Source organism: Cryptomeria japonica, chromosome 8, assembly GCF_030272615.1.
Source record: "Cryptomeria japonica chromosome 8, Sugi_1.0, whole genome shotgun sequence".
Lineage (NCBI taxonomy): Eukaryota > Viridiplantae > Streptophyta > Pinopsida > Cupressales > Cupressaceae > Cryptomeria > Cryptomeria japonica.
Genome location: NC_081412.1, coordinates 23,812,453 through 23,835,832, shown reverse-complemented (window position 1 = coordinate 23,835,832; position 23,380 = coordinate 23,812,453). Strand labels below are relative to the sequence as shown.

At 36.5% G+C, this 23,380-nt stretch overlaps 1 protein-coding gene across 4 annotated transcripts in view; it reads right to left on the bottom strand.

Moving 5' to 3' along the window:
• Window positions 1–23,380, bottom strand: part of LOC131051635 (putative D-cysteine desulfhydrase 1, mitochondrial) — a 130,688-nt gene that overhangs the window by 69,897 nt on the left and 37,411 nt on the right. For 3 of the 4 annotated variants that reach the window (XM_057986202.2, XM_057986201.2, XM_057986204.1), the window contains 4 exons: window positions 16,239–16,330; window positions 15,429–15,527; window positions 14,095–14,152; window positions 13,886–13,999 (listed from right to left, as the gene is read on the bottom strand). In XM_057986202.2, the coding sequence (XP_057842185.1) occupies window positions 13,886–13,999; window positions 14,095–14,152; window positions 15,429–15,527; window positions 16,239–16,330 (363 nt within the window). The remainder of the gene's footprint in view (window positions 1–13,885; window positions 14,000–14,094; window positions 14,153–15,428; window positions 15,528–16,238; window positions 16,331–23,380) is intronic. The other variant, XM_057986203.2, reaches the window with a different exon arrangement.

Below are 23,380 nucleotides of genomic sequence, written 5' to 3'. Positions count from 1 at the left end.
GACAGTTCGTGGGAAGGAAAAGTCACAGTTCCATGTTTAGGTGATTGATCTTGACAATCCAGAAGAAGGGCAGCAACCTAATGATGCTCCTAAGTCTGCGTCTTCGGACTCACCTCATGAGATCCTTTCCTCAATTTCCATTGAGACGCCTCTTTCTCCTCCTGACTTAATGGTGGAAGAATCTCCTCAGAATGTCGTTCCTATTTCAGCATACGAGCCGCCTCCTGATCATCAACAAGAGAGTGTGCTGGAAGTTCCTAAAGATACTCTTGCACGTATCCTGCTATCAAAGATTGATACCTCCACTTCTGCCCTTGAAGAATTTATGAGGCAATCTTCATGCCCATTGGTTACTGAACAGACCATGGTCACCATCCAAATAGATACTCCTCCCAGGATGCCCACGGTTATTCAAACAGAAACTGCTTCTCCTTTACCTACAACTGCTACTGAAGGAGAGTTGATGGCTTTACCTCCATGGCTTAGTTCTTTTACTCCAAAAAAGAAGAAGCAAGAAATCTCACCCGATGCCTTTGATTATCAGCAACTTAAACAGTCTAGACCCAAGGTTGCTAAAAAGGCCAAGACTATCTCCAGAGTAACTGTTGACAGCGACAAGATGAAGGTAGCTGAAATTGTTGAACCCATTGCAGATAAGCCACTTGAAGAGATGTCAGCTGCTGATTACATAGTTACAAGGATAGAATTGGGTAAGCAAACGCATGAGGTAATTAAACATGATGCCCAGTATTCTGTAGCCTCATTGGTACAGCGGTATGATGAACTTCTAGCAAAGAAAGACAAGCTAGAAGAGGAAAACCGAAAACTTGTGGTAGTTGTTCATAAAATTACAAAACCTGTTGTCGAAGGGAGTAATCCCACAAGTTCTTCCGGTTCCCAAGAGTCAATTCGTAGTGTTGAGAGGGTTTCTCAAAAAGTACAAGCATTGGATTCCTTGGTTGATCAGCTTCATGATCTATGTGTACAAGTGCTGAAAGACATTTTTCAGATGATGTCTAAGTTGGAGACTATTGAAGATAAATTAAGTCATACCTCCAACGCTTTTAAGAAGAATCTGGAAAGTGTTGAAGGTAGTTTGACAATCTGGCGCACCATGCCCCAACAATAGTTGAGTGTTCTATAGGAGCATGTCATTATCCCTTCCAGGGTCATGTACTTGGAATTTGAAGAGCTTCTGAAAAATAAGGCCCTTGTTCTTAAATCCCTCATTGAGGAGATTGGTGATGCAATAAGATTACGGGGTGAAGTTTTCCAAGATATTGTTTCTCATTGTGAAAAGGCCTCTTGCAACATAATAAGTCAAGATGGAGAGTTGATACTAGAAGAAGAAGTTCTTGCAAATTTACAGATGAGGATTCATAATGAATGGAGGAGCGAACAATTCTCAATTGCTTAAATTCAAATTTTGATGAAACACCAAATCTTTTTGCATGGAATTTAGTCCATCTTGGAGAAGGACAACTCTACGCTCCTCTGATGCCATGATACCATTGTGAAGACCATAGTTGTTGCCAAGAACACCCATGAACCGGATCCTGATGAACTACGAATGATCATCCAGAAGTTTGAAGGATTCATGTCTTCACATGCTGCAGCTTAAGTGTTTTTCAACACTTAGTTGTATTTTTCCAGATTTGTAATCTTTTAGTTGTAATTTTTCTTTTGATAAGTTACATGTAAAAGCCTTTTTGTAAAATGCAAGTTAAGTCTTTACTTGCACTTTTGTAATTAGATGTAAGGCAACTACAAATTGTGTTCAGTTAGGACTGTAGTTGGACTAAGTCTTAGTTAGTTATTGAATAAGTCTTGGTAGTTGAGAGGATCTCTCAAGTTAGTTAGGATCCTCCCACCTTTTTCTCAAGGCTCCTCTTCTATAAATACTTGAGGGGTCTATTGTAATTTTTATCTTTTGGAAAGCAAGCAAAAACTCTGCCAAATTTACAGCAAAGAAATCTTTGAGCTTTCATCTATGAATTCAAGAATTGAAAGGAATAGAAGGAAATTGTTCAAGCTTTGAGTCTTTGTGCTACATTCTTGAGTTTGTGTTCTATATTATTGTTCTTGCAAGTGTTTCTTAAAAAGCTTAATCGCATTTGATTTGCAGTCTTTGTGCTGCAAGTTTTTGAGGTTAATATAAATTAGAATAAACACTCTTTTGAGAGGAGTTGTAAGTCTTTATGATTGCACTTATTCTTAAGAGAGTTTAGAAGCAGATTTTGTGAGAAATAGCTGTGAGTCTTTGAGCTTATACTACTTCCCATTGTTTTAAGTAGAAAAGAACAAGATATTCCAGTCTTTGAGCTGTTATGATTTGTTCTTGATAGCTTTAGTATAGAAAAGGGTAGATAGGACTTCATAGAATCAAGTCTTTGAGCTTGATATTGTTGTCCCGTCCCGAAGGAAGTGACGGAAGTCTTTGAGCTTTCAGGAAACTTCATTTCCTTTCTCTCATTTCATTTTGAAAGTTGTTACTGTTGTTTTATATCAAATCGCTATCACTTTTCTGTGAAGAGAAAAGGATATTGTCTTTCTTGAAAGAAGAAGAAAGATTGTTGTCCCATCCTATTTTATTTTCAAAGTTGTAGTTAGATAGGGGGAGTCTTCCCTTAATTAGGAGAGTTTTACTCACATGCTGTGGTTGAAACCACAATTTTGTATATTTCCCCAAAGTGTACAAAATTTTCAACCAACACCTCTTCCACTTATGCACTGGACAAGCAACACAATAAAAATGGTTAGTAGTACTACTACTTAACCTTACAATGTAGGAATTAGAGAGATTGAATAGAGAAGTAATGTTGTCCAAGCTGATAAATATTCCCAAGCAAGTGTTAACTCCCCAAAAGCCCTTCAACATGAAATTATAAAATTCTAAGAGCAATGACACGCGGACCAGCAACTTCAAGAAGTTATTACACACTCAAATATCTCCCAAAACTCACCCAAATCTCTCCAAATCACTCCCCAGTCAGTTAATCCACTCACACTCCTAAATGCACACCCAAACACTAACTTTTGGAAATCTGTAATTTTTGACAGCTAGCTGGAAACGCATAATAACCAGCAACACCATGTAATGTCCCTACTAGTTAGAGATCATTACCCTGCAAAATAGATTGTTAGAATACAACAAACATATATATATATATATAATCTAAATTGCAATCTAACTTTAAAATACTTAACATAATCACAACTTTTATCTAATAAAAAGGATACGATTGCCATACGAAAGTATGTCCTTAGGTGACCGTGAAGCTCGCTTTCTTGGAGCCCATCTTGGTTCCAAGCCCTTCAGGAAGTCGAAGGTGAATTCGACTCCTGTCTTGAATGTAATTTCTTACATCCAAGCCCTCCAGGAAATCGAAGGTTAATTCGATTCCTGTCTTGGGTGTAACCTCTTACACCCAAGCCATCCAAGGAAGACCCTATGTCAATTCCTTGCCTTGGATGATGCATCCCATCATCCAAGTCCTCAGAGGTGACCGGCCAGTTCCGTCTCTGCTTGGATGAACTTAGTCAACTAAGCCATATATATGCATATAGATATTTAGTATATACTGCCTACCAGGGATTATCATAATCCCTCCATTAGGATAAGGGAATTTCTTCCCTATAACCTTCATCATATAATCACATTAATATTACATTTTATAATTCATTACTGTTTTCCATTCCATAATTTACGTCTTCATTTACATATTCTTTAATCTTTCTAATGATCCTAAATATACATACATATTCTACATAGATTCCTATCTTTATTGCTACATTCATATAAGTAATCATTAGAGATATATGTATTCATAAAAATGCATTACTATATGTGTGTGTGTGTGACATACACGTCCACACACATATATACGTTAAGACTTCTTAACCCCTCTTACCTGTACGCATATTGTAGCCTGCGGTTGGAGTTCACACTGTAGATGTCGCCTGCAGATTGGGAGGCATACCACAAAGAACACAAATGTTACTTCCTGTAACTTGATAACAATTCTGATCTGATCTTATCAATGGTCATCTCCTAGATGCTTTTAATTCCTTCCCTTTATATCTCTCAATTTGAGGGAGATGTCACACCTCTTCATCATGTATGCCCTTTGGCAAGAGACATACCCTTTCACCATTAGCACCCTTTGAAAGAGTGTAACTCTTCATTATTTCTACCATTTGAAAGGGACACAACCTTTCATAATCAGATCTGCACTTATTATTTAAATCAAATCTGCACTTCTCATCACCAAATTATCCCCCCTCTCAAATGAGGTTTTCTTCTCCCTTTTATATATCATTGTTGAGGGAGTCACAACTTTTCCTTTCATGTCTTTTGACTTTTCATTAACTTAATTAATTTTTTATTAATCATATTTAATTATATCATTTTATATTTTAATTTTATTATTATCATTTATTATTAAATTCTATTTCAAAGTGGGGATATTACACACCAAGACACACTAAATTGCATAAAACACTCTCACAACTCTCCCAAATCACTCCAAACCAAACCCAAACTGCAAATAGATCAATACTAACTAAGAACAACCAATAAAATGGCCACCGAACAACCCACTTAACTCAACTTACTCCCAAATGCCCACATAAGAAAAAACGCCATAGCTGGGAATTTCGATTTGCATTATTAAATTGAATACTCAGAGATTAGTGCTGGAAACTTACAAATTCCTTTGCCTGGGACATAGAAAATCAAAGAGCCAATACCCAGAAGCAGCACGCAATCAATCGGAGGCTTATGAATGAAAGTATGCTTCAGCCACGACTTTCCCAGCAGCCTAGAAACACACTGAAATTTGAACCACAGCAAATCCAACAATCCCACACTTCAACAAACTCACCAAGAACACTGAGAGAACACGGAAAACAACTAGGTACTGTCTTGCAAGTACGAAACTACACTTAACTAGGAAGGCTGACTTCGAAGCTCAGATTTCTATTGCCAAATCGGCAACATAACAATGCAATTTTCAAGATACCCCAAAATGAGAGCCCAAGGCTCTTATTTATAACTTCATGCTCGACCAAATTCAAATGCAAATGGTGCCCAAACTCAATTCAAACTCCTTTCATTTCATTTCATGTCCTCACCTAGACATGGCGCCCACTTTCCCTTCTTTCTAGGAAAAGTTCAAACTTTACCTTAGGTGACAATTTTGCAACATAAAAATAATATAACATGAGATGTTTTATCATCCCCAATCGCCACCAAATTAACGCCACTGACTTAGGAAAATAAAAATATTGATATCAAATAAATATTTTTCCTTAAGTGGTGTCAATACACTTAATTAGTAAATACAAATATTAAAATATTAAACCTTAGGACAAGGAAATAATATTTATTTAAATCACTTATGACTCCAATACTAATTATCAACAAAAACCAGGATGAAGCAGAGCAATGAAGACCACTAAACTGCTGCAAGATCAAGACCCTATCCAAACTGCCAAAAATAGAAATGCTCCATACTGCCACTTACTAAAAATAGTAAGTCATGAAATACTCCTCCGAAAAGCATGATCTTCGCACCCAGAGAAAGAGCTTGGAAAGCTCAGTAAGACAACATCATCCAATCAGCCAAACCCTAACTTACTAAAAATAGTAAGTTCTCACGTCACCAAAGAATCCAATGCATGTTATGCCACCCAGGAGTTGATAAAAAACCCAGAAGGAAACCATAGATAGAACTAAAGAATTCCCTCCTGATAAACCCTAAAAAGCTCGTGCAGAACTCCACCAAAGTTGGAAACCCTAATTCTCCTTTTTACATAGCCTACAGGTCTCCAAAATAGGCCAATGGACCACTGAAAGCACATCATTGAGAAGGGGACATTACAGTTTCGGAGTCCACACCATTTGCATAGCAACCCCGCATTGTTACTTTGACCACTCTAACAATCCCGTGCGAAGTGATCCCATTCATTGCAACTCTGACATTGGATCATGGGTCTACCCTTCGCGTCGTACTATATTCTCCTTTGTGGGGTGTTGTTATTGCTATTATTATTCCCTCGCCTGTTATTTCGATACCCTCCAAGAGATGCATTAGAGTTGGCAAGTGGTTTTGGAGGTATGGCCAAAGGGGTTGTTTGTTCCCCTTGGGCGAAGAGCACTTGTGTGCTTCTTGTTTTCAGATTGTACAGGATGGGCATTCCTTGATGGAATGTAGCAATACCTAACAAATGTCACAGAATGACTTCTTCAGGCAAGCAGCCTTTGTATGACCTTCTACCTTGCAGTTTGTGCACCAGAACTCTTTACCATCCTTACCGTCATCTTTCTCAACCTTTAGCTCCTTCATCATCTGCAACATATCCCTCTGTAGGGCCTATACAGTTTGTGATTCTCCATCGCTACTTTCTCCTATACTAAAATGTGCCCCTTAATTTTCTTTTATTTTTTCCAAGTCAATCAACACCAACACTCGTTAGGGTTAGATAATGAAAATCAAACACTGCTAAAGTAACCCTTTCACTTTCTGATCACCGAGAGCCCAATGTGGGAGGGTGAGAGCATATGGTGTTAAGGGTATCGTTAGCTCAATAAACTGTTGGAAATGATAATTCAAATACAATATTGGGTGGCAAGCCAACCCCTTCCGCTTATCTAGCGGGTGAAAGAAACTTCTACATCAGTTTGGCAGTGCAACTAGCTAATTACAAGATTTCAAGAACTTGAAGTAACAACAATCTGTAATGTCCCCTTCTCAGTGATGTGCATGCAGTGGTCCATTGGCCTATTCCGGAGACCCATAGGCTATTTGGAAAGGAGAATTAGGTTTTCCAACTTTTGTGGAGTTTTGCGCGAGCTTTTTAGGGTTTGTCAGGAGGGAATTCTTCAATTTTGCTTATGGTTTCCTTCTGGGCTTTCCATGAACTCCAAGGTGGCATAACATGCAGTTGACTCTTCGATGAATTATGAACTTACTATTTTTAGTAAGTTAGGGTTTGGTTGTTTCGCTGATGCAGTTCTATTGAGCTTTCCAAGCTCTTTCTCTGGGTGCGAAGATCATGTTTTTCAGAGCAGTATTTCTTGACTTACTACTTTTAGTAAGTGGTTGTGTTGAGCATTTCTATTTTTAGCAGTCTCGAACAGGGTCCTGATTCAGCACAGTTCAGTGGTCTTCATCGCACAACTTCATCCTTGATTTTGATGATAATCAATAATGGAGTTATAAGTTATAGGATTAAATATTATTTCCTTATCCTAAGGTCTAATATTTAATTATTTTATTACTGATTAATTGTGTTCTGGGCGACTTAGGGAAAAGGATAATTATCTGCCATTAATATTATTATTTTCCCAAGTCCGGTGGCGTTGAGAATGATAAAACACTTCATGTTTGTATTATTTTTAATTGCAAGTTGTTCACCTAAGGAAAAGTTCGAACTTTGCCTAGGGAGATCGGGAAAGTGGACGACATGACATGAAATGAAATGAGTTTCAATTGTTTTTGGGCGCCATTTGCATTTGAATCTCAAGGGAGAAATCTATAAATACGGGTGCTTGGCCTCTCATTTAGTATCTTGAGAATTTTACACCGTTATGTTGTCGGTTTGGTTATTGAAATCTGAGCTTCTAAGTGTGGCTTCCTAGCTAAGTCTCAGTTTCGTACTTGGGAGATAGTACCTAGCTGTGTTCTTGTATTTCCAGTGCTGTTAGAGAGTGTTTTTTGTGTGGTTTTGGAGTGTTTTCTTGCTGCTGGTCGCGGAGTTGCTGAAACCATGTTTCATTCATACCTCTTGGCCAAGTGAACCATTCATTCTGGGGATTGGCTCTATCAAACTGTGGCACAAAGGCGATATAGTGTACCAATTTATAGTTGCCGGTCTGGAGAGATGGATTTTTTATTGCAAATCGTACTACCTAGCTGGGTCGTAACATTCCAGAGGTGCATTGGGATGCGTGTTCTGTTTTCAGGCTACTGGATTGTAGGGTTTGTGTTCTTGAATCATTGTCCAGGTTATATCTTTCATTCGCATTTGATTTGGTGTGTTTTCGTCTTCGTTTGAGTGAGTTATGATCATTTTGGTGTTGCCGGTTGAGAGTAGTCATGTGTGTGTTGACTTCAGATTTTCAATTCAGCAACTAACAATGCCCAAACCCAAGACACACAACCCAAAGCACTCCCAGCATAGGGCGTATACAGCAGAAAGTTCGACTTGCATAATAAAATTCATTACTCCAAAATAATCAATGAAAACTTACATGAAGAATCGCCCAAAGCATAGGGAATGAACAAGCAAATACCCAGAATGAGCTGACACACACAAGGAGCTACGGACGAAAACACTCTTCAACCACACCAAACCAGCAACCTATAAGCACACACTACAGTACTCCAAAATCAAATCACCACAAAAATCTTCATCTTCAATGAGCTCAATCTGCTCCTCTAGATGAGAAACAGTCACAGGTTCAGCTAGGCGCTATCTCTCAAGCACGAAACTGAAGACACTAGGAGGTATGCATCCCTTGAAGCAATAGTCTGACAGTATTTCGACAGCACTTCGTTATCATAGCAAAAATGGGTGATCCAACTAAGAGCCCAAGGCCTCTATTTATAACTTTCCGTCAACCAAATTCAAATTCCACTCAAATGGTGCCATATTCCATTAACATTTCATTTCACCCCTTAGGCGTTGCATTGCTTATTATTCCCTTAGCATAAGGCGTATTAAACATGACCCCCTCAAGTCGATTTTTAGAGATGACTTAAAGTGTATAAAATAATAATAATGCATTTGTACTTTGGCATCCCACAAGAGGGTGAAATAATTCGCCCAAGTAGACTTAGGATAAAATTATTATTTTCTCCTTTCCTAAGTCGTCAATCCATAAAATAATCAAATATTAAAACCTTATGCCTAAGGTATCAATATATTAAAAATACCTTCTCAAATATTGATTATTGCCAAATTGAGCCAAGAACCGAAGTACTGGAAATCACCAAAACTAAACTCGGTTGAAGCACTGAATTGAATTACTAAAAATAGCACTGTCGGATATAGTACTTACTACAAATAGTAAGTCCTGAAAACATCACCAAAACGATTGCTCTTCGAACCCAGTGGATGAACTTAGAAAACCCAGAAATCCTAACAGCTGTCACCAACTTACTAAAAATAGTAAGTTCGGAGAACTTCTCTGAACCAAATGCATGTCACCCCTGTAATGCTCTCGGAAAACCCGAAAGAAATCCACGATCTAAATTGTAGAATTCCAACTCGTCAATCATCAAACAACTCCCACAAATCTCCTCAAAAGTTGGAAACCCTAATTTCTGCTTCCAGTTAGCCTACGAGTCTCCGAAATAGGCTAATGGCCAACTGAACTTCTCACCACTGAGAAGGGGACATTACACGTAGTATCGTCACTGGCTTTCTTGCTTTCTTTCTCTACTATGTCTTATTCTTGCTTTCTATGTCTATCACCCGATTGTAAGCATTGGTGTAAGAGGACAAGGGTACCACCTTCATTTTTTTCCTCAAGGAGGGAATCAATCCCTCAACAAACCACCACTTCTTCAATCCATTTGCTAGTTCATTTCCCATCTTCTTCAATAGTTCCTTGAGCCTACAATTGTATGCTCGTACGTTCTCGTTCTTCCTTTGTTTGGTGATGTAAATTTCTGCAATAATCTCATTGTCATCTCTCAACAGTTTGAATTCTTCTTGAAAGGCCTTCTTTAGTTCATTCCATCATGCCTTGTGCTTAGCCTTTAGGTCTATATACTAGTCAATGGCAACTCCATGTAGGATGGTGGGAAATGCCTTCAGCCAATAATCTTGGTCATCCTCACCATTCACCTCCCATATTGTTATACAAGTTTTGCAATGGTGTACGGGCCTCTGATCCACCCCCTATGAATTTCGGGAGTTTTTGCTTCTCCTGGGTGTTCAACATTGCCTTCACTTGGAAGGTACCACGTGTATTCAACTATATTGGACCGTCTTGCTCTCGTCCATGTTCATGTGCCCCTCTTGCACTCTCAGCCACCCACGAGCTCTCTACACATCCACCTTCTGCATCTTCTACACCTTGCTCACCTTCATTTCTATACTCCTCCCCAAAGTCTTCGACTCAAACCCCCTACTCTCAACTCCTTTGTGAGGGACAGGTTCCCAATACGGTGCTAGTTTGTTTCAAGAAGTTCAACAACTTCAGTCTAGAGGTTCCTTTCTTCCCCTTCGTCACATACTGACCATACGGATGGGCTAATACTGGTACTGTGTGTAGATTTGAAGTATTCACTTGAAGCAAAGTGTATGGTTTGGTTACTTGCCTAGTTGGCAAGATCTTCACTTACTTTGTCGTCCAGGAGTGGTAGGTTTCTCGCAACCTCATCCAGCTCACGTAAAGTACACAGTCTTTCTCTCTCTCTACTACGGCTTTGGTTGGCACTCTAACTTCTCGTTGGACTCTCAGAACCTTTGACGATTCCCCTTAATTGCTGTCTTCTTTCACTTTACTCTCTCAGGCGAAGAGATCTCCTTACTAATCCCTCTCCCTCTCGAGTGTCTCTGGCACATTAATCCTTATTTGGTCATAGGGGCCTTAATTGTCGAGGGTACAACGTCTACCAGATTCCTTCTCTTCTTCCTCCCTACAGGTCGTTTTTTCATACCGTTGCAGTATTTGTTGTCGACGTTGCTCTCCTTTCCTTTCCTCCCACTGGTCTTCCAATTCAATCAAATTTTGTGCCAACAACATTGGAATTATCCCGAGAAGATCAAAGACCACATGGTTTACTGAGAGTTTGCCGCGTACCATGCTCTCAGGGATCGCTCTCTCTTGAGCTTCCCTCTGCACGTATTGATCGACTGAAACTTCCACAAGTTTACCAAGTCTTGCATCAACCAATCTTCTGGTATTTCTTCCTTGGTGTCACTTTCTAATAGTAGTACTTTTTGTTCAAACGATCAGCCCATTACTTTGCCATGCCTATTGCCACTCTCAGGGTACTCTTAGATCTCCAGGTTCGAATTGGCAACTGCACCAAAATGTTTACTCTCGAATGGAACAACTTTAACTTACAACGAATAGACAAAACATAGAAACATAACATAATTGATAGCAAAAGATATTCAATACAGAATATGGCAAAATGATATTCCTTTATTATTAGGTGTAATGTTTGTACATCATCAATATCCCCCTTTTCCCAGTACAACAACAATATAAATAGTACCAGATGGTTGGTTAAGACTGCCAACCGTCGGCAACCGACACAACTCTCGAGAACTAATTACACTGCCATTATTAACAAAACATAAACAAAGTATTATTTATCATTAGGAGCATATTTGCCATCTACAGAAGACACCTAGCAACCTTGTGCCTCAATGAATTGTATTTATTTGAATTAAGGCGAGCCACTATGGATCTCCCAAGCGACAATGGTGAAGATGATGATCTTGAGGACTTCCAATTTATGTATGCAAGGGAAAATATTAAGATTAATATTGAACAATTGCAAAACAAAGAAAGGTAATCTAACCTGTTTGCTAAGGATTGGATGGCAACTAGTAGTAAGCTTGATCCCATGGAGATACTCATTTATTTTGTATGAAATCTATAGTGGAATGAGTCAATGACTATTGAACAACATACACAATAATTAGGGAACTTATACATTTTGATAATCAAATTGATTAGTTAGCTAATCATCAATAGTTATGCTAGATATATACCTTGCTGCTGTTGATGTGAGGTTTAACTCGACCAAACGTATAATTGGATATAGAAATACCTCCTAAATTCATGGGACTCTCTATCATTATGAGGATTGTCAAGGTTTATTTCTATTTTCTATTAAATTTATTTAGGTAATTAACAATTCTTTCATCATGACATGAGCTTTTAATAATTGTGTAGATGATTTTTTGATCAACATTTTAGATCACATTCCATGATCTTTTGCAACTTAATGATGGAACATAGAGGGTGAACTAAAACATTGATTGTCATACTTTTTACAGCAATTTCAATAGCTTGTGTCATACTTTTTATGGACAATGGAAAGCTTATTTCTTTAATCTAAGTTACCAATCTTGCTACTCATTCAAGTTTGGATTCAAGGATTCAATTCGTGGAATCAGTAAAAAAAAAATTGGAAGTTTTGATTTTTTCATAGAAAAGCATGTAAAATCATAAATATATATGTTTTCTACCTAAAACCAAAAATATCAGATATATTAATATTTATAAACCTTATAAAATATTAATAATATTAATTTGTAGAAATAATAAATTTTAATTTAGTAAATATTTATATATCAATTATAGAAAATCATATCAATTACCACATAGCTTATGACTCACCAAAAAAATATCATTTGATCCTTTTCTTCTACTAAAATTATTTATACCATTAATTTGGAAAAAAAATAGCCAAATACAAAATCGGCAATATGAAATGATGACCAACTACAAATACCATTTAAAAAATACCATAAATAATATATTCAAAGATTATCTTAATAGATTATTCATAAATAAAAATACGAAATTATATTATTAAGGTATTTATAAAGATTACCAATTTCCAAATATTCTTCATCATAATTATTAAGGTAATATTTTTTTAGATTTTGCATTTCATTAATCTTCATTAATATTACATAAAAGATACAAATGATCACCAAAATGGAAAGGGGTAACGTTTAGACGCTGACAAATGCTTATAGTCTTCACCTGCATCCGTGTGCCCACTCCTTTCATATGCCAAAACATAAGGACATCGAATCCAATAAATATCATTTTCTTCCCAAAGAAAAAAGTGAGGTTAAAAATTATTATATGCAGCCTACAAAGAATTTTAAAATGTTGTTTTATCTCCATGGGTTTGTGCAGATTTGTTAGTGTTCACCCAATTTCTATTTGGGTTCTCCCAGATTCATCTAAGATGATTCTTGTTTTATCAGCCTATTTGCCAACCCCTGGTGGATCCTCTACCACACCAAACCAGTTCCTGAAGTGGGTCCAAACTGGACCCGGATCCAAGGTCTCTGTTAAACAAACCAGTAATTTAGCCTTTAATAAATCTAATAATTCCATGAAACAATCCTTCACATCAAGTATCTCGGACCCTGCATGTGTCTCATAGAGATAATATGCCACTGCTGAAGTATTAATCTTTAATTGATTGACATGGTCCCTTGTTGAGATGATATGGCATTGATTAATATTGATCTTCTATTGGTTGATGGATTTTATGCACCCCAATATAAAAAGAAGCAGTAATTCTCAATCCCATTATTTCTTTGAGGATATTTTGATTTAGGTTTGTAGTTCTATCAAATCAACCCATTGTTTGACTTCTTTTTAGTTTTTTACCATTTTACTACAAAGAGCTTTTAAAATTCTTCCCAAGATCCAACATCTGATCATCTTTTGAGGCAAGCAAACCACAATCTATAGCTTCATCATCTATAAAAGGAAACCATATCTTACAAACTGGAACATCGTTTAGTTTGTATTGAGGTCAAGAACTAACTAACCTGGTTCCTTCTCTATCCAAGAGGCAAAACATGTCAATTCAGTCTTTTGTTCATTATAATTGACGGAGGAACCATGAAGATTTTTCTTGAACTCCTTTAAACCTTTCATCTCTAAAGCTCATTTTTACAATTCAAGAATTTTATAAAATTGTAATCACATAAGTGTTACTTATTGTTTATTTTTCCACTGGTCTAATCAGAAGAATTCGTTATCTGCATGGTTCCACAAATATTATATAAAGATTCCATGGTCCAAATAATTGCAAGTTCGTGAACAAATCAGAAACTATCAATTGCAAATCACATAATTTGCAGCACTCAAATGTTATGGACTCACATTTACAATACTGATCAAATCATGCGAATTGAGACCAGCATGAAGGCCATTCAAAAGGCCTTGCGTGTAATCATAGAAGTTGTCAGGATCATCACAAACAGAAAACGCATGTACCTGTTACAGCAACATCTTTTAGGTTGGCCTAAATAATTAAGGTTCATCAAGAAATATAGAAAAAAATATACAAATTCCAAGAAAAGAGATCTTACTTTAGCCTTCAAGCTACTTAAATGTGATCCAAGTGACAAGCCTGCTGTAGTTCCTCCACTGAAAATATCACATTGGAAAATCTAATTAGATTTATAATCAAGATATCAATAAGGGTAGGATACTAAAAAGTGAGCTGAATACATGCATCCCAGGTTTAAAATAGCAGTATACAATTTTATACTCAAAATCAAACTGAGACAGGCAACTAAAATGATTGTAAATTACAAAGTTTAACTTAAGCAACTAAATCAGCCTTTGTCACCCACAGTCTATATTGTATGTGTCGTAGTTTTGATTCAAATGAATATTCTAACGGCTGTACCATACACTCTACCTGACCTTCCAAATGTCACTGTTAGAAAATACACATGTTATCATAAACATATAAATTCTTTAGTTAATCATCCATCAAATTATATAGAGATTAAATAAATGGAACGAACCAGAGAAAACATCAACTGCTACAGATTTATAGGTGTTAAACTCTCATGGGAATAAAATCTCACTTCTGAAAATAGAGTTCACTTCATAAAAATGATAGAAAGTCCCACTGCCCCGAGAATCCCTCTTCAATGGCTCTTCACAGTTCTTGTGCTCTCAGAATGGCTTGATAGACCAACACAAATAGGTCGGGAAAGCTTTATCCCTGCAATGGCTTTATCAACCTTTTGCATTACCCCTTATAACTTTTTAACCCAAGCTTTTGACTACGGGACTTAGATTCTATTCATATCCCAATATGCATTATTTTCCCACAATCTTCACAATCGTAGTTGAAAAAACTGTCAAGTACTCATGAGCCTATCAGGCAGCTGAGTAACTCAGAGTATTACTCGCCACTGAGTAACAAGAGAAAAAAGATTCAAGTTTTTTCTCAGAACTTGCCAAAAACGCTTGAGTTTATTGAACAATAGTCTTCAACTATATCTATGCCTTGTTTTTTCTCAGAACTTGCCAAAAACACTTGAATCTATTGAACTGTAGCCTTCAACTTTATTTATGCCTTTCTTAGTCAATTTTACTTCTCTAGACAGATAAAAATTCTCGCGAGCTTAATAATTGTTAAGTAAGGTGTTCCTAGCCACTTTCTACCACAGAATCTCTGGATATATCTCAGGCTTCAACAGTTCTACTAATTAGTTGTATCAAAGACAATTTTCTTAAGAAAAAATTTGAATTGACATTCTTTAACAAAATATACTATCCAAGATGCTAGGATATGCATTTTCATGAGATTCAGTAAAATTGTAACAGAAAATATGCTAATTATGTAAGTATTCCTTCCTGCATGTGCAAAGGAATAACTACACTTTTCATGTGAAAAAATAATCACCTTCCACAAGCAACAACTATATCATCAAACTTATCGATGCCATCAACCTTTCCTTCTTGCAGTTGTTGCTCTATCTCTCTTACTGCTTCTATGTAACCCCTAAAAAGCATTAAAAGGGAAATCACAAATCATAAAACATGGGATTGTGCCAAAGAAAAAAACATCCAAGGAAACAAAAGATTGTTTACCCAAAAATAAAGAAATACAGAGGGCATACAGCTTCAACTTGGATTAACATAAAAAAAAAGCCAAACCCGATATGAAATAAATGAATCCTAACAAATAGAGGCATTCCGAGAATCATCTAGAGAATCAATTGAGTTTCAGTGCTAAAACATGCATAACTGCAGACTGTATGTTTCAAATAATAACATCAAATTCTTGGGTAATTGTTTGAATTATAATCTAATTGTATAAAAAATGATTAATACAAGCTTTGATGTTTAGTTTACTTAAACTAAATGCACCAGTGCATTTATATGCATTATATAGTAAACTTTTGCCTCTATTGTTTGTAGGTTTTGGTGGGCAGCCTTTGTTGGTCTGTCCATGTTTTGTTCTCTTGGTACAGAGCTTTTTACTAGGTTTGTAATAATCTTATTGGTGCGCTGGTGGATGTGTAATTGATCTCCAGATTGTTCCAGATTTTTTAATGTCAACCAATTTTGGTATTTTTCAGGGAGAGGACCCTACACTACTCACGGCCCTAATACTCAGATGGCCATGAACCTAAAGTAATATGTTTTCCTATACAAGAAAATATTGCATTTTTCAATGTAAAAAAAAAATAAACTGAACATTACACTCTACCATGTTCCCAATGAGTTTGAACCACCAACTGGAATAACATATGGTTTTCTCCCGTCCTTTTCTAATCTCTCTTTCAGAAGAGTACAAGGAGTCTGCATCAAGTGATAAAATTTAAGGAGAATATAAGTCTGATAGGAAAGAATGCATTATCATAATATAAGAGTACAAGAAGGATCTCCTCCAACAGTTTGAGAATCACTAAAGATAATGTTAGAGTAATATTTTTTTTTCTCGAACACTTTAATTCTCCTCCAATATGAAATTGTATTAACATGCTTTCAAACAAATTCTTTGCATGGAATCTCGATGTACAAAGAACAGAATAGTAGAATATTGCAAGATTCGTTGCAATGCCTCCCAACCAAAACATTAAGATTCTACACTAAAAAAATTACTGAAGATAAGTGGCAGCAGATCCAAGCATAATATTAAAGATAAATTAATAGTTATTATTCATTAGTCATACACCTGCAATTCCCCAAATAAAAGATTAAACAATTATTAAAATAACCAAAAGGTATAATAAAGGTTATGACTATTGAAGAAAAGGTAGTATACAAGAAAGAAAACTCAAGAAGAAGAGGGCATCAAGGTGTGAAGATATTCTATGTTCTTATTTTCCTTCATTGAATATGAACCAAGTTTCTAACAACCTAAGGACCAAACCCCTCCAGGCCCAAAATTAAGGACCAATCCCCTTTAGGCCCAAAATAAGGACAAAACCCCTTAATTCCTATAACTGAGCTAGTAGACAAAAGCCCCTAACTTAGGCAGACTAGAGATGCATTTTGGCATTTTAATCGAAGATAAATCATTGCAGATCAGAAGAAGATATACAGCAGAACTAAGAAGATAAGTTCTACATTTTCTAAAATATGTTCTAAGCACTAAATATAAATTACGTAATAAGTTATTAAGTTGCATTTTCAAATTTAAATTCATACTTATTATTAATTATTCAACTCTTATTGAGATAGAGTTTATTATACTTAAGAAATTAAGGTGTATTTCAATTAGAGACATTATAATTGGTATCAGAGCACAGCAATCTTGCCAGCCTGCAGGTCTAAATCTAGTTAATGCAGTGGAGCAAAAAGGCTCAAAGGGATTTGAAGAGAGAAGAAAAAGAGACAGAACTACAAGAAGAAAAAAAGAAAATTACTGGTAAAACCAAGATTGCCGATCAGGATAACTGGAAGATGTTTATGGAACAAATGATGAAACACACATGAGAAAACCAATCAATTACTCATCCGAATGATGCAAAAAATGAATAATTCTCATAGAAGTTGATAGAACACACAAAACAATGGGGTAGAATGAAGTGACACAAGTATTTATAGAGTAACCATAAATAACAATTTAAGGGTATCAGCACCGCATCCTACTCAACCCACATTTCTACCTAGAACAGAACCACCCCAAGAAGAAGAGTAATCAAGAAGCATTTGAGGCATGTGTAGATGAATATTCAAGGATTGATCATGATGTTAGGCGTAATATTCCTTTTGTACAATTTTGCAATGCTAGGATTGGAATTGATTTAGGGGAAAATAAACCATGCCATAAGGCAATAGAGATCTGCAACAAAGATTAACCAAGATGTCTCTTCCCACATTTGATGGTTCAAGAAGAGTCACAACAAGAGCTTGGATCCAATAATTGGACACATATTTATCACTTAGTCCTATGATAGAAGAGGAAGCCATTAAGTTTGCTATTCTTCATTTGGACGGAATTGCACATGAGTGGTGACATCATGGAATTGTCACACAAGGACATCAACGTATTGTAAGAAGTGCTGAATTTACACAAATACTTAAAGCTAGGCTTGATCAAAAGCATCCAAAGAAGAAATTCAAAGAATTAACATAATTGAAGCAGCAGGGATCAGTAAAGGATTATTTAATTTCAGAGAATTTCAGTCATGGTGACGGGTGTTACCAAGGAAACATTCACTTACTTGTTCATTGAGGGTTTGACGGATTCATTTCAGGGTTTGGTGAGCACTCTTGACCTTACATCTGTACAAGATGCAATTTAAAAGGCATTGAGGTTGGGAGACTCAACAAACAAGAACAAATTCCATCCCAAGAATATACCAACAAAATAGCATGAGGAATCCTTCCAAAAAGATATCCCTCAACCAATAGCATTGCCTCCAAAACCAAAGAAGGGTGAGGAAACTAAGAATGAGCTTTGGAGGAAGAGTTGCCCTTTTCTTGCTAATACACTATATAAAGGACTTGGAGACAAAAGGACTCAAATCTAGGGCTATGATTAATGAGACAAAGTACAAAAGTAGATAAAAGGAGATTGCAAGAGGAACTCTTGCTTCTCTTTCCAATGCCCCTAAGTATCATTCTTTTAGGGTTCAAGGAGTCTTGCAGGGACACAAGGTGATAGTGTTGATTGACAATGGGGCTAGTCATAATTTCATGTATACATATTTGGTTGCTGGGACGGGCTTACGTACTGACAAGTTTAATGGGTTTAATGTTAGGCTTGCAAATGGCCATATTATTCCTTGTAGGAGGCGAACACAATGGACTAACTTATCCTTGGGAAGATATCAAGTTAAGCATGATTTCTATTTGGTAAGCATGGGCAATATGGATATAGTTTTATGCTTTCAGTGGTTACATTCTCTTAGTAGATACTATCAAGATTTTCAAAACTTGGAGCTAAGTTTCCAACATAATGAGAAGGAGGTGATCCTTCTAGGCATTTCAAACTGTTCAAGAAATCTGAGCCACTCAATACATGGAGATAGTCAAGAATCCTCTCCAAATGTTGGCAACGCAAGGCCTTATAGGAAGGAATCAATATTTTAACATGGCTGATTGGAATTTTAATGTAGGGGTCAAAATGATCATTATCTTCCTTCTTAGTACTGTTACTTGCTATTTTCTCAGCCTTTCCTATCCCTTTGGAATAGCCACAAAGAAGTTGGAGATGCATCTTCCATCCTTAGTCCCTGAGGAGGCATTTGGGAATGATGCAAGAAGGTTTCCAGCCAATGAAGGGTGAAGAATTTGCCCTTTTCTTGTGAAGAGCCATGGGAGCTAGGCCATAGATGCTTGAGAAAAGGGCAAATACACTATATAAAGGAATTTGAGACAAAAGGACTCAAGTCTAGGGCTATGTTAGGGTTAGGGAACTCGTGATGATAGTTTGACCAGCAATTTGGTAGTGACATGTGTTTCTTTCAGCTCGTGTAGTTGAGATGTGTGTAACACCCTTTTATGGAGCGGATTTGTATGGGTTTCCCATATTATTTATAGTAATTTGGTTTCGAGCACTAACTGAACCAGCTGCCAATATTACTATTTTTAGATTGGTTGGAGGATGCAATTAATGACGATATCCCAATATTTGATATAGTCCAATGCTTTAAAATTATATAACAATAAGTTATTGATTTAACTTTATTGTTATTTTAATTTATTTAAATGTGGACTATATGGGCACCCAAATATTAAAGTGAAGTGTTTAAATTTAATGTCAATAGATTTCCACAATCCATTAGTCTAAATACATGTATGCTTCTGGATTCAATTGTGTGAGTTTTTTTGCATCAACGTTTCAAATCACAATCTGTGATCCATCATCAAGATGTTTAAATTTGACAAAGGGGGCCTTTTGGGGCATGAGCACCACTTTAACAGAAGACAAAAGGATTAAAAATAAAATTAAAAAATAACTCCTTGGTTGGGCGTGGTTTTTGAAGAGACTATAAAGATGAGTTTGTGAGCTCATTTTGATATGCTTGGAATTGATATTTTGGAGACTGCTCTTGATGGTTGAACTTGTTCATCTCGTGGCTTTGTGAGGATGAAAACCCTTGCAAAGAACATCTTCCACCTTGGTGAAAGATCCAATCTAGAGGATTAATGGTGGTTTCATTCGAAGATCACAATTGGGCTTTATTGAGTTGATAACTTAAATTTGATTTACAAGGACTCAAAGCAGATTTACAGGATTGAAAGAGTTTGTAGCAATGTTTAGAGAAGATTGTGTAATCTACCCTGTTGATGTGTTTTTTACGCACATGCATACACAGAATAGAATACCAAAATATCTTATCCTCTCTTGAACAAAATCTCTCAAATGTTGAAGATTAGCTTAAGAATCATTCGAGACGACTCCAAGGTTCATGAATGTAGGGTCACTACGTATGGATAAGCTTAGTTGGTTTGATGTGATTATGCTGGAATCACAAGGGGACTTACATTCGAATGCCTGAATGCTTGATTTATTGGAACTTAGGTCCTATCTAATCGACTAGAAGATTAAAAAAAAAGAGCAAACGAGGCAGGGTTTGAAAGAGTCTATTCTAATCCTAAGAATGTAGGAAGATGAGTGAATGATCAAATGAAATCCTACTAAGTGAGGTCTCACCATCAAACTGAACAATTTGACACAAGCTCAGTGCAATCTTCTGAGGATGTTTCAAAGATGTTCGAATCAATACCATCAAACATTGATCACCATTCAAGTTAATGCATAAACAATGAGTGTAGAACGATTAGAAGTTAGGCTCATATCATTCCAGTTGACCACACAAGGCACACTTACAAGCAGCAAGAGGCTAGTGGTATGGATAAAACGGATTCCACATGAATACATTCAATAACTTCTTGCATTCAATCTAATTAACATGACAATAAATTGAAAAGTAGAACCATGAAGCTTGTTGAAATAACAAATTTCACCATAGCTTCAATGAAAAGAGTATCTCATTTACAAGTCATACCAACAATTCTTTCCTCTCTTAATCTACTCTAATTGCTATTCTATTCACTACTAGATAACTATTCACTATTAGCTATTAACTATCAACTATTTTCCTTTACAAATGAAAGACTTTGAGCTTTTATAGAGAGCTCATTTACAACGAATGGCCAGGATTTTACAATGAAACCCTAATTAGGGTTTGTTATAACAAAATTCTCCATAGCCAATGAGAAAATTACATTCAGAAAGTGTTGTCCAATAGATATCAGGGGTAGGTGCCTTAGAGTTTGTGCCATCACAAGTGAGCTTGATTCATTGAACTTGGATGCGTTGAAGTGGACTTCATTGACTACAGGAATGGTGACTGGAATGCCATCTAGGATGCCACTTCACTCTTGCACTTTGTAGACTTGAGTTGATTTATCATTATGAAGGGATGTTGAGAGGTATCTCTTGATACTCAACATTATTTAGCTCGCTCAAAGTAGTTGTGATGGGAGTTATTGATGTAACTGAATCTTTGCTTGCTTATTTTTGAATGATTGTATAACTTCTCTTTCGCACTCTTTTGATCTCTTCATGTCTCCATGGTGCGGTGAAGGTTGAAATTCCTCTTGAGCTTGAATTTTCTCCTCTTGCACGGTGGTGTAGGTCTTAAAAATCTTCCTCCTTTTTTCTTTGCAACCACCATCTCCTCCCCTCTGCAAAACAAAAACAAACATGATATCAAATACATAATATATAACTTTGATAGTTCTTCTTAGCTTGATATATCCCTTGATTTTATGTGTTTTGCAGGTTTGATAAGAAGATCTAGAGGAATTCGTCTTCATGAAGAGCTTCTTGAAGTTGATTTTCACTCTTAGAGAGGAGCTCTTTAAGTGTGTTCCATCCTTGGTGTTCATTGAGCTTTCCCTCGCCTTAATCTTCTTCATTTTCTTGAACTTCGCTCATATCCTTCAAATTGTGAAGTTTGCTCATGTCTTAATTCTTGAAGTTCATTTGTATCCCTTGGTTCAATACATGAGGTTGTAAGATTGCTCAAAATCAGTAGTTTGTGAAATGAAAGCTTTGCTCCAAATCATGAGTTCATGAAGTAACAACTTTGCTCCTATCTCCCAATACATGAAGTAACAATTTTGCTCCAAATCATGAGTTCATGAAGTAACAACTTCACTCCAAATTGGTGAAACATGAAGTTGCTTTAATCATTTTCCTACTTATATCCAACTTCATTCACAAATCACTCTACTTAACAAGATCATGAACTTCGCTCTTGTTCCCAAACACATGAAGTAGCAATTTCGCTCCAAACTCTCAACTCGTGAAGTTATTATTTCGCTCCCTAGTTGCTTGAACCCGAAGTTCGCTTTTATCTCCTTGAAGTTGAAGTTGTAAGATCGCTCTACTTCGCTCCTCTAAATGAGATCATGAAGTTCATTTGGTATTGCGTCCTCTTTAGGTGATTATCCTTTTCCTATTCAATTTCGCTCATGTTTATGAAATTCACTCTCCTTGGTGAAAACATGAAGTTTGCTCATCTTTCTCAACTTCCAAAGTTAAAACCTCACTTACTTCCTTCAACTCATGAAGTTAGCACTTCACTCTTCTCCTTCAATGCACGAAGTTGATATATTTCGCTCTCAAGATCGCTTCATTTTGCTAGGTCATGAATTTCGCTCCAAAGTGCTTGAATATGAGGTTGTCAATTTTCCTTTAAAATGTAAACTTGTGAAGAAAGCAACTCCGCTCTATATTGGTGAAACATGAAGTTCGCTCCTCTCTCTTTCAACATGAAGTTCGCTCCTCTCCCTTCAACATGAAGTTCGCTCCTCTCATCTCCAACATGAAGTTTGCTCCTCTCCCCTTCAAAATGACATTAGCTCCTCTCTCCTTCAACATGAAGTTTGCTCATCTTTCCTTCAACATGAAGTTTGCTCCTATCACCTTCAACATGAAGTTCGCTCCTAAGTGTTCCAAGGTGAAGTTCACTCCAAAGTACTCAAAGGTGAAGTTCGCTCCAAAGTGCTCAAAGGTGAAGCTCGCTCCTAAGTTCTTGAACATGAAGTAAAAACTTCGCTCCTCTCACTAAACTCCCGAAGTAAGAACTTTGCTCCAAAACCCGAAATCATGAAGTTGAAAAACTTCGCTCCAAAACCTCAACTTATGAAGTTCTTGGACAAGTATAAATGACATTTCCTTATATCTTTTCTCTTTCTTATACTTGAAGTTATATTCCATATATATTGTCAGAATGTTTGAGAGTGGTTTCGGACCTCCAGGAGTTATAATGCAAAATCTAGTTTTTGGAAGATCCTTCAAATTTCCAGAAAGTGAAATTTCAGGGCATTTTAGGATCAAGATGACATACTAGACTTTTAAAGGCGAGTTCGCTCTGACCTTGA